A 14,626-nucleotide genomic window follows, 5' to 3' on the forward strand; every position below is an offset into this window, starting at 1 on the left:
AAATAGGTCAACTTTGAGCATCTCTCTCTTAACTGTTTTGGCAAAGTAACTTTCTGACCACTTCTACCATGGGAAAACATGTGTGGAAAGTTTCGTTCAAATGAAAATGGATGCAGTCAAAAAGTGATTGAAATCAAACATGTTCATCCTCGTGAGCTCAAATGACTATTAAAGTCATTCACTGATTCACTGAAAACATTCTAGCAATGTTCTAGCAATACAAACCAAGCAACCTTGCAGGAGCCAGCGGTGCTTTGCCATGGCCTATCAGAAAGGCACCACTGATCATCAAACCTCTCTCTTTCTTGTATACATCATCCAACCCCAAAGTGCAGTAACTCACCATATGACATGTGCCACTTCACAAACTGAATCTAATCATGGTAGCAAACAGTGGCTGGGCACTAGAGAAAGAGAAAGCTGCCATTGTTAACCAACTGATGTCAGAGTGGCTGGAGACCCTCCGTGTGTTTGAGCAGCTGAGAAAGAGTGATGAGGAGGATTTCTCCATAAATTAGCATCAGTCTCTCCCTTACTCTCTTGTCTTACACACAGCCAGGCTTTATGGAACAAGAGCAAGGCTTCCATCATTCTAATATTTCTACCACTGTTCTTTGTATTCAGTTACACTGTTTATACACACCAGATATTTATTTATATACTGGATTCTGGACATACGAAGCTCACCTAATATACTGTATCTAGTGCTGTATATCATTCTTAGTATATCGTGTTTAAATTCTTCCAGTGTACATATATATTTATTTCATTTTGATTACTGTTACAGTGCTATATGAGTTGTTAAAAAAAAAAAAACTTGGGGATTCGAACAAGCAACCTTTTGGTGCTCTAACTGCTAGGCAACCTGCAGCCTCTCTCCTTTCATGGTTCATTTGGATGGCTTACATTATTTACAGCATTTCATGAAGCATGCTAAAATATTCCCTGTCTTCCCATTTTTACAGTAGTAGAATACAGTTCACATTGATCAAGACGGATTCTCTCTCTCTCTCTCGCTCTTCATTATTCTTAATGATCTAGCTCCATCTCTTATTTGCCTCCTTTGAATTTCACACCCCACGGCCACTACCCTGAAATGCATAGGAACACAGAGACAGCAGCACAGGGCTGGATTATCTAGGACGGCACTGGGTGAAATTGCATCATTGATATTATCATCATTGAAAACATGTCTCGCCCAGCCCAGCGATAAACATGGTGAATAACAGATTGACATGCTTGACAATAATAAGATACAAATCCCCAGCGTCAACCCCAACAGAATTCCCTAATAACCTTTATCTCAGGCCTAAATCACAAATCCAATCTCTCAGTCAGTGATCAATTACTAAATTAGAGATAATCCCAGACTTTGAAATCAATGAAACAGAACAATGTACAGAAAGGTGCAGTGAGGCAGGTCCAGGCAACAGAAGGCCAGTTTATAACAAAAAACAATCACCTTTATTTAACCAGGTAAGCTAGTTGAGAACAAGTTCTCATTTACAAATGCGACCTGGCCAAGATAAAGCAAAGCAGTGCGACAGAAACAACAACAGAGTTACACATGGAATAAACAAGCGTACAGTCAATAAAACAATAGAAAAAAAAGAATGTCTATATACAGTGTGTGCAAATGGCACAAGGAGGCAATAAATAGGCCATAGTAGCAAAGTAATTACAATTTAGCAGATTAACACTGGAGTGATAGATGAGCAGATGATGATGATGATACTGGTGTGCAAAAGAGCAGCAAAGTAAATAAAAACAATATGGGGGATGAGGTAGGTAGATTGGGTGGGTTTTTTACAGATGGACTATGTACAGCTGCAGCGATCGGTTAGCTGCTCAGATAGCTGATGTTTAAAGTTAGTGAGGGAAATGTAAGTCTCCAGCTTCAGCGATTTTTGCAATTTCTTCCAGTCACTGGCAGCAGAGAACTGGAAGGAACGGCGGCCAAAGGATGTGTTGGCTTTGGGGGTGACCAGTGAGATATATCTGCTGGAGCGCGTGCTACGGGTGAGTGTTGTTATCGTGACCAGTGAGCTGAGATAAGGCGAAGCTTTACCTAGCATAGACTTATAGATGACCTGGAGCCAGTGGGTCTGGCGACGAATATGTAGCAAGGGCCAGCCGACTAGAGCATACAGGTGGCAGCGGTGGGTGGTATAAGGCGCTTTGGTAACAAAACGGATGGCACTGTGATAGACTGCATCCAGTTTGCTGAGGAGAGTATTGGAAGCTATTTTGTAGATGACATCGGCGAAGTCGAGGATCGGTAGGATAGTCAGTTTTACTAGGGTAAGTTTGGCGGCGTGAGTGAAGGAGGCTTTGTTGCGAAATAGAAAGCCGATTCTAGATATGTTTTTTGGATTGGAGACGTTTGATATGAGTCTGGAAGGTGAGTTTACAGTCTAGCCAGACACCTAGGTATTTGTAGCTGTCCACGTATTCTAGGTCAGAACCCTCCAGACTAGTGATGTTAGTCGGGTGGGGGGGTGCGGGCAGCGAACGGTTGAAAAGCATTAATTTGGTTTTACTAGCATTTAAGAGCAGTTGGAGGCCACGGAAGGATTGTTGTATGGCATTGAAGCTCGTTTGGAGGTTAGTTAACACAGTGTCCAAAGAAGGGCCAGATGTATACAGAATGGTGTCGCCTGCGTAGAGGTTTTCAGAGAATCACCCGCGGCAAGAGCAACATCATTGATATATACAGAGAAAAGAGTCGGCCCGAGAATTGAACCCTGTGCTACCCCCATAGAGACTGCCAGAGGTCTGGACAACAGGCCCTCCGATTTGACACACTGAACTCTGTCTGCGAAGTAGATGGTGAACCAGGCGAGGCAGTCATTTGAGAAACCAAGGCTATTGAGTCTGCCGATAAGAATACGGTGATTGACAGAGTCGAAAGCCTTGGCCAGGTCAATGAAGACGGCTGCACAGTACTGTCTTTTAATCGATGGCGGTTATGATGTCGTTTAGTACCTTGAGCGTGGCTGAGGTGCACCCATGACCAGCTCGGAAACCGGATTGCACAGCGGAGAAGGTACGGTGGGATTCGAAATGGTCAGTGATCTGTTTATTAACTTGGCTTTCGAAGACTTTAGAAAGGCAGGGCAGGATGGATATAGGTCTATAACAGTTTGGGTCTAGAGTGTTACCCCCTTTGAAGAGGGCAGCTTTCCAATCTTTAGGGATCTCGGACAATAAGAGAGGTTGAACAGACTGGTAATAGGGGTTGCAACAATGGCGGCAGAAAGAGAGGGTCCAGATTGTCTAGCCCAGCTGATTTGTTGGGGTCCAGGTTTTGCAGCTCTTTCAGAACATCTGCTATCTGGATTTGGGTGAAGGAGAAGCTGGGGAGACTCGGGCAAGTAGCTGCAGGGGGTGCAGAGCTGTTGGCCAGGGTTGGGGTAGCCAGGAGGAAAGCATGGCCAGCCGTAGAGCATTGCTTATTGACATTTTTGGTTATCATGGATTTATCTTTGGTAACCGTGTCACCTAGCCTCAGTGCAGTGGGCAGCTGGGAGGAGGTGCTCTTGTTCTCCATGGACTTTACAGTGTCCCAAGACTTTTTGGGAGTTAGAGCTACAGGATGCAAATTTTTGTTTGAAAAAGCTAGCCATTGCTTTCCTGACTGACTGTGTGTATTGGTTCCTGACTTCCCTGAACAGTTGCATATCGCGGGGACTACTCGATGCTATTGCAGTCCGCCACAGGATGTTTTTGTGCTGGTCAAGGGCAGTCAGGTCTGGAGTGAACCAAGGGCTATATCTGTTCTTAGTTCTACATTTTTTGAAACGTGCATGCTTATTTAAGATGGTGAGGAAATTACTTTTAAAGAACGACCAGGCATCCTCAACTGACGGGATAAGGTCAATATCCTTCCAGGATACCCGGGCCAGGTCGATTAGAAAGGCCTGCTCGCTATGGGTCGTTTGACCGCAGACCCATAGCGGATGCAGGCAATGAGGCAGTGATCGCTGAGATCCTGATTGAAAACAGCAGAGGTGTATTTGGAGGGCAAGTTGGTCAGGATAATATCTATGAGGGTGCACATGTTTACGGATTTAGGGTTGTACCTGGTGGTTTCCTTGATAATTTGTGTGAGATTGAGGGCATCTAGCTTAGATTGTGGGACTGCTGGGGTGTTAAGCATATCCCAGTTTAGGTCACCTAACAGAACGAACTCTGAAGATAGATGAGCGGCAATCAATTCACATATGGTGTCCAGGGCACAGCTGGGAGCTGAGGGGGGTCTATAACAGGCGTCAACAGTGAGAGACTTATTTCTGGAGAGAATCATTTTTTAAATTAGAAGCTCGAACTGTTTGGGCATAGACCTGGAAAGTATGACAGAACTTTGCAAGCTATCTCTGCAGTAGATTGCAACTCCTCCCTTTTGGCAGTTCTATCTTGACAAAAATGTTGTAGTTGGGAATATACATTTCTGAATTTTTGGTGGCCTTCCTAAGCCAGGATTCAGACACGGTGAGGACATCAGGCTTGGCAAAGTGTGCTAAAGCAATGAGTAAAACAAACTTAGGGAGGAGGCTTCTGATGTTAACATGCATGAAACCAAGGCTTTTTCAGTTACAGAAGTCAACAAATGAGAGTGCCTGGGGACACGCAGGGCCTGGGTTAACCTCCACATCACCCGAGGAACAGAGGAGGAGTAGGATGAGGGTACAGCTAAAGGCTAGCAAAACTGGTTGTCTAGTGTGTTGGGGACAGAGAATAAAAGGACCAGATTTCTGGGTGTGGTAGAATTGATTCAGGGCATAATGTGCAGACAGGGGTATGGTGGGGTGCGGGTACAGTGGAGGTAAGCACAGGCACTGAGTGATGATAAGAGATGTTGCATCTCTGGACACAATGGTTATACTGGGTGAGATCACCGCATGTGTGGGAGGTGGGACAAAGGAGGTATCTGAGGCATGTACAGTGGGACTAGGGGCTCCGCAGTAAACTAAAACAATGATAACTATCCTAACCAACAGTATACAAGGCATATTGACATTTGAGAGAGACATAAAGCGAGGCAAAAAGCAATCACAGGTGTTGATTGGGAGAGCTAGCTAAGACAACAACGGGTAAGACAACAACAGCTAATCAGCTAAGACAACAACAACAGGTAAAATGGCGACGAATGGGCAGAGAGGGTTGGTTAACAACACACAGGGCCTGAGTTCGGGGCTAGGGCCGACAGATAAACAAAGGTAAACAAAGTGGAGTACCGTGATAAATGAACAGTCCAGCAGGCATCAGCTGCTGTAGCCAAGTGATCATAGGGTCCAGTGTACAGCAATAGATGGAACAGGGAAGCCGCGGAGTAGTCTTTGCTACGCTAGGACGTGGGAGACACGGCGTTTAAAGTTAGCAGGCCGGGGTAAGTAGGAGCGTCTGCTCCGACGTCCAGCAAAGGCCGGTTGAAGGCACAAGTGATGGAATTACGTCTGCGGACCAGTCGTGGTGGTGCGGCGGGGCGCCGTGTTGACGAAGGGACCGGGCCAGATGGCGAAAGAGTTGTGGTATTGTAGTTGTGGTAATTTCGTTTGCTAGCCGGGAGATGCGCCTGGCTCAGGGCTAGCTTCGGGACTAGGTCACTCAGTGGCAGCTAGCTAGCTGTGATGATCAGGAGTAATGGTCCAGGATTTACAGCAGGAAACCGGCGTTGTAGTGGAGAAAAACAGTCCGAGGCTGGCAGGTATTATCCAGGCTAAAAAACGGCTGCTGCCTGAACAGAGGGTAAAGGCCGCTAGCAGTGGCTAACAATGACTAAATAATTAGTAGCTATTAGCTGCCTAGCTTCTGATGAAAGTTTTGGCTATAAGGTCTAAAAAAACAAAAGCGGATCCGTGTCACATTGAGTGAGGCGGGTTACCGGAAGGTATATTTAATTAATTATATTTAATAATAAGCCAAAGTGTGTTCATCCACACTATTATAGGGTGTGAACAGTGAGAGTAAACACATTCAGTCTAATTGATCACAGATCATATGAACAGCTACAGTATTGTCACCAGGCCTTTAATACTGTATGGCCCAGAGTAAGACGTTCTGTCAAATAAACTAAACCTACTTTTGCCTAATTAGGGTTTAGTGCGGTAGGTAGCCTAGTGGTTAGAGCATTGGGCAAGTTACAGAAAAGTCATTGGTTCAAAAACCTGAGCCGACAAGGTGAAAAATCTGCTGATGTGCCCTTGTGCAAGGCACTTAACCCTAATTTGCTCCAGGGGTGCTCTACTATTATGGCTGAGCTTGTAAAACAATACCTGCACCTACCTGGTGTATGTGACAATAAAATATATATAGATTCTCTAACGCTGTGTTTAGACAGGCAGCCCAAATTGGATATTTTTTTCACTAATTGGTCTTTTGACCAGTCAGATCAGTTCTGAAAAAGTGCTTACGTGAAAAGATCTGATGTGATTGGTCAAAAGAACCAAGAGGCAAAAACACAACAGGGCATAAAGATTCAAAGAAATGATCATAACATTTCACTATAAGCGGCATGAAAAATAACATCTGTATCTTTTTATTTCATAACACCTTAAGAGCCTATTATCCACATGAGAAGACCCATCAGCCAGACCTAGATATGTCCCCTGTGAGTGTCAGCTGCCTGGTCTCTGGGGAGATGTGTTAGATGCCCTGATAGGGTAAAACATCTGTTCAGAGCAGAAGCCACATAAGCCTGAATACAGACCCCACAAGACCTGCCATGCTGTTCAGTCACAGCACAGATAGCAAAGACCCCCTTCCCCTCCACCTCTCTCTCGCCCCCCCACACACACACACACACACACACACACACACACACACTAGCTTGATGCTCCGAGGGTGCTCTGTCACCTCATAAACATCAGCCAGATTGCTGAAAAACACATACTGTAGGGGTATGTATGTTTATATTTAATCCAGTGGTAGCTATATTAATTATAATGACACTCAGAGCAGGGATATTTGTTTGTACCCTATTCCGAAGGTGACACATGCAATATAATGTAGATTACTTTACTAATCATTCATCGTGTGTGTGTGTGTGTGTGTGTGTGTGTGTGTGTGTGTGTGTGTGTGTGTGTGTGTGTGTGTGTGTGTGTGTGTGTGTGTGTGTGTGTGTGTGTGTGTGTGTGTGTGTGTGTGTGTGTGTGTGTGTGTGTGTGTGTGTGTGTGTGTGTGTGTGTGTGTGTGTGTGTGTGTGTGTGTGTGTGTGTGTGTGTGTGTGTGTGTGTGTGTGTGTGTGTGTGTGTGTGTGTGTGTGTGTGTGTGTGTGTCACACTGCATACCACTGCTTTCTTGCCTCTGAAGCTAAGCAGGGTTGTATCCTAAATGGGAGACCAGATGCTGCTGGAAGTGGTGTTGGAGGGCCAGTAGGAGGCACTTTTTTCTCAGGTCCAAAAATATTTGAATGCCCCAGGTCAGTGATTGGGGGCATTACCCTGTGTAGGGTGCTGTCTTTCAGATGGGACATTAAATGGGTGTCCTGAATCTCTGTGGTCACTAAAGATCCCATGGCAATTATCGTAAGAGTAGGGGTGTAACCCAGGTGTCATGGCTATATTCCCAATCTGGCCCTCATAACATCATAGCTGTCATATCTGGCTCCCGAGTGGTGCAGCGGTCTAAGGTACTGCATCTCAGTGCTTAAGGCATCACTACAGACACCCTGGTTCAAATCCAGGCTGTATCAGAACCGGCCGTGATCATAAGGAGGAAACATTCAAACATTTGTGGTCTCTCCCACATGTCCACTGGCATTATTAATGGGCCCTAATCAATAGTCCGACAGAAGATCATTGACATATCACCTGCAAAATAGCTACAAAGAATAGTGATGCTGATGATGAAGGTGACCAAACCAACCACCAATGCCAACCCAATCTGCCTGGTCTCATAGACTAGACGTAACATAGTAAACATACATTTTGAACACTCAAATTAGTAATATTGTAATGAAACAGGCAGGGAGCAGGTCTCGAACCCTCGACCTTCTAGCCCGAAGTCCAGCGCGCTATCGACTGTGCTGCAAAAGCATGCTCATGCGGCAGAGTCTATTTCCGCTCTTATAAACCCAGGGTCGTTACAATATATTTCATGTTTGGTAGGGTTACATAAGACAGAAGGTTACTTAAGGCAAAAACTAAAGTAGGGTGGTTGGTCGGGGTGGATGGGTAGGAATATAACGCGAACGTCTAACAACCAAAAGGTTGCTTGTTCAAATCTCATCACGGACAACTTTAGCATTTTAGCAACTTCTTACCACTTTTTAGCTTCATTGCAACTACTTAGCATGTTAACTAACCCTTCCCCTAATTATTTTATCTAACCCTTCCCTTAACTCTTTAACCTAACCCTAACCTTAACACTAACCCCTAGCCTAGCTAACGTTAGCCCGCTAGCTAACATTTGCATTAATCACCTAGTCAATGTTAGTAACAACAAATTGTAATTCATAACATATCAGACGTTTTGCAAATTCTTAACATATTGTACATTTTTCAAACTGTAACATATCATATGAATTGTAATTCGTAACATATCATACAAAATAGATTTGGAAATCCACAAATGAATACATACCATATGAAACGTAACATATCATACTAAATGGAGAGATCGGATTTACATACAGAATAATATGAAATGCTCTGAGACTAGGTTGACCCAATGAGTAACCTAACTTATAGCAGGCATAAAATATCCAACTAGTGATGGACTCTCAGTCTACTGCACTCAGAACTGGTAAGGGGACAAAGCAGGCAAAGTCACAAAAGCAAAACGTTATTTACTTGTGATTCATTGAAATGTAGTATTGCAACTATTTGTTTCAAAATACAGTAGCCTATATGCGTCTCCACTTGTGTTCCATGTGTCATTTGGCTAGCACGGCTATTTATGCATACACAAGATCAAAGCAATTCCTAATTTGCATATCCTTTATTACCCACCTTTGACTTGCGTTTCATATTCTCCTATGATCTCCTTGTCCTTCTTGACTCTCGTTTGAGATGACATTTTTCCTGAGGTATGAGGGTGAGACTCGGTGAGATGTTGAGGCTTGCGCGAGAGGTCCTTTTATGATTCTCGACCCTTGCAGCGTTTTTCTCCGTATTCTTTGTGTCCGATTTGCTCAATGCAACAACAACAAAAAACTAACTTTTCAAGTAACACTAGACACTAAATAAAGAAATGCAACATTCTATAGTTAGCTCGCCTAATGCTCACCTGCATAGGGCTTGTATGTCTCTCTCTTGCAGAGAAACGCTATGCTTCTGTGAGAGAAGAGGGGCTCGTCCTTTCTTAAGATAGCATGCCATCCAAAGCAAAAGCTGCAGCGGAGAAAAGCAAAATCATTCTACTCAAAGCAATAAAAGAATGGACATAAAATGATGGTAGTGTAGGCAAGTCGTTCACTCATTCCGGTGGTTGGGGTTTTCTAGAGTGCCCAAAAATGAATTTTTGAGCGTGCGCAGTCGACACCGATCATTCTATGATTAGCTGTGCGCGCTCTGAAAATTTGCGCTGCTGGGAAAGATGAATTGAGTCGAACATCATACGAGTCTCCTCCCATTGTAGAACCCCCTCCCTGAAGCTCTCGCTCTCTATCTCTCTCTCAATCACACACACTCACACATTTTTCTGCATGAAATGTGGTATCTTTTTCTTGAATTTGATATATCTTGCATATTCTTCAATATTGGCTAAATCGTGTCTTATTCTTTCATTCTGGAGTCTTATTCTGTCATAAATGGTTGTTTATTATCCTGTAATCATTTAAATGTAATCAATGGTCATGATTAGGTGACAGGCGCTGCTATTAAAAGCTCCCAGTCAGTACATTTTTCAATGGTATCCTGCTTTGGTTTTTCACATTCATGTTTTTATTTGAAGGTACATTGCTCCAAACATATTGATAATCATCTATTCAGAGAGAAACATAGCAAAAACCCTTTTTAGTGTTCACTGCCATGGCAACCCACCTCCAGCAGTACTAACTCACATTAATATCAACAGCACTAAAGTTCCTCCTTTGTGGCAAGGGAGAGCCTTTGCTGTCTTTTGACTATCAGGTTAATGTGTGCAGACACCACACACTGTTATATCACACACACTTGATATGCAGGTCCTGTAGCGGGGTGGGAGGGCAGCAGTCATGTACTGGGGGCGGGATGTGAGGGGAAAATGCCTGCCTGGAGGTATATAGGTCAGTGTGCACGACTGCATGTTGCTTGGATATGCAATATGTGTGTGTGTGTGTGTGTGTGTGTGTGTGTGTGTGTGTGTGTGTGTGTGTGTGTGTGTGTGTGTGTGTGTGTGTGTGTGTGTGTGTGTGTGTGTGTGTGTGTGTGTGAGGGGGACATAGTTATGCAAGGCCAGTGTCATATGGACAGAAAGCTTAAATTATTGTTAATCTAACTGCACTGTCCAATTTACAGTAGCTACACTCTAAAAATGTGCGGTTCAACTGGAGTTCTTCTAAGATCCTCAAAGAACCTTAGGGTTCTTGGCAAAGAAAAACAGCTCCAAAAGGTTCTTCAACAAACTTCTTAGGAGGTGGGGTTCATCGAGGAACCCCCATTGTTGCTGGAGTTCTTCAGGGAACTTTGCAAACGCTCGTGCCAAGTCTGAATGCGACAACAGTTAAAAAGGTAAGTTGGGTTGATGTTTGGCTCTGAATATGTATCGAAATTATTGATATAGTAATATAAAATACTAATGAATACTGAAGACAATTATGATCTTCTGTGAATAGCTTCCATAACGTTAACTGTCACGTTAGTTAGCTGTAGTTCAGAAGATTTAACGTAAATATTACAAAGCTGGGTTTGACTGTTGGCGTTGTATGAGCTACAGTACAGTAACGTTAGCTAGCTAGCTAACATGAGCTGACGTTATGTCCTAACTAGGCAGAACTACGTTTGTATTATTTCCTGAACTACACTGCTCAAAAAAATAAAAGGGAACACTTAAACAACACAACACACAGTCAATCACACTTCTGTGAAATCAAACTGTCCACTTAGGAAGCAACACTGATTGACAATAAATGTCACATGCTGTTGTGCAAATGGAATAGACAACAGGTGGAAACTATAGGCAATTAGCAAGACACCCCCAATAAAGGAGTGGTTCTGCAGGTGGGGACCACAGACCACTTCTCAGTTCCTATGCTTCCTGGCTGATGTTTTGGTCACTTTTGAATGCTGGCGGTGCTTTCACTCTAGTGGTAGCATGAGACGGAGTCTACAACCCACACAAGTGGCTCAGGTAGTGCAACTCATCCAGGATGGCACATCAATGCGAGCTGTGGCAAGAAGGTTTGCTGTGTCTGTCAGCGTAGTGTCCAGAGCATGGAGGCTCTACCAGGAGACAGGCCAATACATCAGGAGACGTGGAGGAGGCCGTAGGAGGGCAACAACCCAGCAGCAGGACCGCTACCTCCGCCTTTGTGCAAGGAGGAGCAGGAGGAGCACTGCCAGAGCCCTGCAAAATGACCTCCAGCAAGCCACAAATGTGCATGTGTCTGTTCAAACGGTCAGAAACAGACTCCATGAGGGTGGTATGAGGGCCCGACGTCCACAGGTGGGGGTTGTGCTTACAGCCCAACACCGTGCAGGACGTTTGGCATTTGCCAGAGAACACCAAGATTGGCAAATTCGCCACTGGCGCCCTGTGCTCTTCACAGATGAAAGCAGGTTCACACTGAGCACGTGACAGACGTGACAGAGTCTGGAGACGCCGTGGAGAACGTTCTGCTGCCTGCAACATCCTCCAGCATGACCGGTTTGGCGGTGGGTCAGTCATGGTGTGGGGTGGCATTTCTTTGGGGGGCTGGACAGCCCTCCATGTGCTCGCCAGAGGTAGCCTGACTGCCATTAGGTCCCGAGATGAGATCCTCAGACCCCTTATGAGACCATATGCTGGTGCGGTTGGCCCTGGGTTCCTCCTAATGCAAGACCTCATGTGGCTGGAGTGTGTCAGCAGTTCCTGCAAGAGGAAGGCATTGATGCTATGGACTGGCCCGCCCGTTCCCCAGACCTGAATCCAATTGAGCACATCCGGGACATCATGTCTCGCTCCATCCACCAACGCCACGTTGCACCACAGACTGTCCAGGAGTTGGCGGATGCTTTAGTCCAGGTCTGGGAGGAGATCCCTCAGGAGACCATCCGCCACCTCATCAGGAGCATGCCCAGGCGTTGTAGGGAGGTCATACAGGCACGTGGAGGCCACACACACTACTGAGCCTCATTTTGACTTGTTTTAAGGACATTATATCAAAGTTGGATCAGCCTGTAGTGTGGTTTTCCAATTTAATTTTGAGTGTGACTCCAAATCCAGACCTCCATGGGTTGATAAATTGGATTTCCATTGATTATTTTTGTGTGATTTTGTTGTCAGCACATTCAACTATGTAAAGAAAAAAGTATTTAATAAGATTATTTCATTCATTCAGATCTAGGATGTGTTATTTTAGTGTTCCCTTTATTTTTTTGAGCAGTATATATTCTGTCCCATATATTGTATATCGTTTCCATAAAGCCAACATAGTTTCACACTCATTAACGTAACTTTCCAATCTATAGCAGTTCTCACTTTTGAGAGAATGAACTAGCTAACGTTAGCTTTGTTGACGCTAGCTAAATAACTAACTAAGGATGGTGACCTGTCCAGACGCGATGTTACAACGAACTGAATGGGCAATGGAGGGTTTCCTCTTTATTTAGCCTGCCAGAGCATGCAATACTATTATGAACTCCCAAGGGGGGCATAACATCACATGTACAATACTATCCCATTTTGGAAACATTACATGTATGTCCCCTCGTGGAAGGAAATGAATAGCTTTGATGGTAGCTATAGATGGGATTCAAATGCATAATGGTATTATTACAGTGACTAGACCTCTTTTGTATACATGCATGCCCTTCAGAATCCAAACACAGTATTGCCACGCAGCAAAATGTTGTGTATAATCTTTCAAGTCAGCCTGATAAAATATTGAACAATTTGTGTGCAAAGATAGCTTGAAATTTGATATTAGGCCTGTATGGCAGTACTTTTATTGTATAGCAGTACTGTATTGGCTTGTGCCTTCTCCAACAGGTTCTTCTATTTTGCATTCAATTGTATGTCGATGGCATTTATTTATATATATATATATATATATTTAAATGCTTGTAAGACTATTCTTTGACACATTTTCTCTTCCTTTGAAATTCTTATAGGACAAAAAAAAAAATGCAATTGAGATCAAGAAGTCGGTAAGGATATGCTGCATTTGAAGTGTACATTTAACCTACATAGCAGTCAATCCAAACGGAAATCTATTAGCATACAAATATGTGCAAATTACCTTTTCAGATCTTCTCATAAATTAATCAAGTCCATGGAATGGATATAGACAAAAAGATAATTCAAGGACTAGCAGAGGTAGAGAGGCGAGGCAGGGGTGAGGACATCATCCTGCTATTTCGGCAGTCCCTGAAGGACAATACAGAAGAGGCACACAGGGGTATTTGCTCTTAATCCTTCTCTTTCTCTAATGTATCTTGTAATAAAATTAGCAAGACTCGAGACCACAGCAGCGATCCTGCTCTTGCCCTACCTCTTCAATGAGTACCCGAGTGGCCTTTATGTCCGTGACAAGGTATGCCTATTCATCAACATAAGTGTGCATGCTTATATAAAACTACAGCTGAACATTTATGTTATTTGTTAATTGTATGTGCATTAATCTTTTTTTTACTTTTGTTGACACAGATTTCACCGCTCCCCACTCCTTTATTGCACATCGGCGGAAATCCATTTCACCATGAGAGTGAAATCACGCTGGCCTTTGATGGGGGAAACATCCACGCCCTAGAGGACGTCCCCATGGGACTTGGGGCTCTGCTTGGGCTGTATTCTTTATTTTCAGTTAAATTTCCCCAAAATGTCAGAAAAACACTTATGTTCTTAAGTTACTGTGTTCTGGGGATAAGAGAAGTTGGGATGAAATTACCAGGGCCAGTTATAAAGATGGCAAACTTCCTAACATAACTAAGTGGTTGTTGGACGGACACACACACACACACACACACACACACACACACACACACACACACACACACACACACACACACACACACACACACAAAAGCAAGAAAAGCCTACAATATTGTTAGTTTACCTATGATTCATTTTTAATGTACACTACCGTTCAAAAGTTTGGGGCCACTTAGAAATGTCCTTGTTTTTGAAAGAAAAGCAATTTTTTTGGTCCATTAAAATAACATCAAATTGATCAGAAATACAGTGCAGACATTGTTAATGTAGTAAATGACTATTGTAGCTGGAAACGGCAGATTTTTTATGGAATATCTACATATGTCACGGATCCCCCGGTACTGCTGCTCATTCTGTTCACCAGTTCCAGAGGTCTATGTCAACGGCTTTCTAGGCTTCACTGAACGGGATTCATTATCATCAATCCCGGAATGTCTTGTCTGATTACATACACACCTGATTCCCATTTCCCCTGATTAGTATGTTATATATGTGCCCTCTGTTCCCTTTGTCTTTGTCTGTTATTGTTCCCATGTCCGTTGGTGGTGTGAGTACCTATGCGTTGGTGCATCTG

At 43.8% G+C, this 14,626-nt stretch overlaps 1 protein-coding gene across 2 annotated transcripts in view; it reads right to left on the reverse strand.

Annotated features, from left to right (window-relative positions):
• Positions 1–9,531, reverse strand: part of LOC106583180 (SLIT-ROBO Rho GTPase-activating protein 3) — a 104,427-nt gene extending 94,896 nt beyond the window's left edge. Inside the window, exon 1 of one of the 2 annotated variants that reach the window (XM_014167076.3) lies at positions 8,952–9,531. In XM_014167076.3, the coding sequence (XP_014022551.1) occupies positions 8,952–9,018 (67 nt within the window). In that variant the 5' untranslated portion in view covers positions 9,019–9,531. The remainder of the gene's footprint in view (positions 1–8,951) is intronic. The other variant, XM_014167077.3, reaches the window with a different exon arrangement.
• Between the last annotated feature and the right edge of the window lie 5,095 nt (positions 9,532–14,626).

The sequence above is a fragment of the Salmo salar genome, chromosome 22 (genome assembly GCF_965601325.2).
Source record: "Salmo salar chromosome 22, fSalSal1, whole genome shotgun sequence".
Classification (NCBI taxonomy): Eukaryota; Metazoa; Chordata; class Actinopteri; order Salmoniformes; family Salmonidae; genus Salmo; species Salmo salar.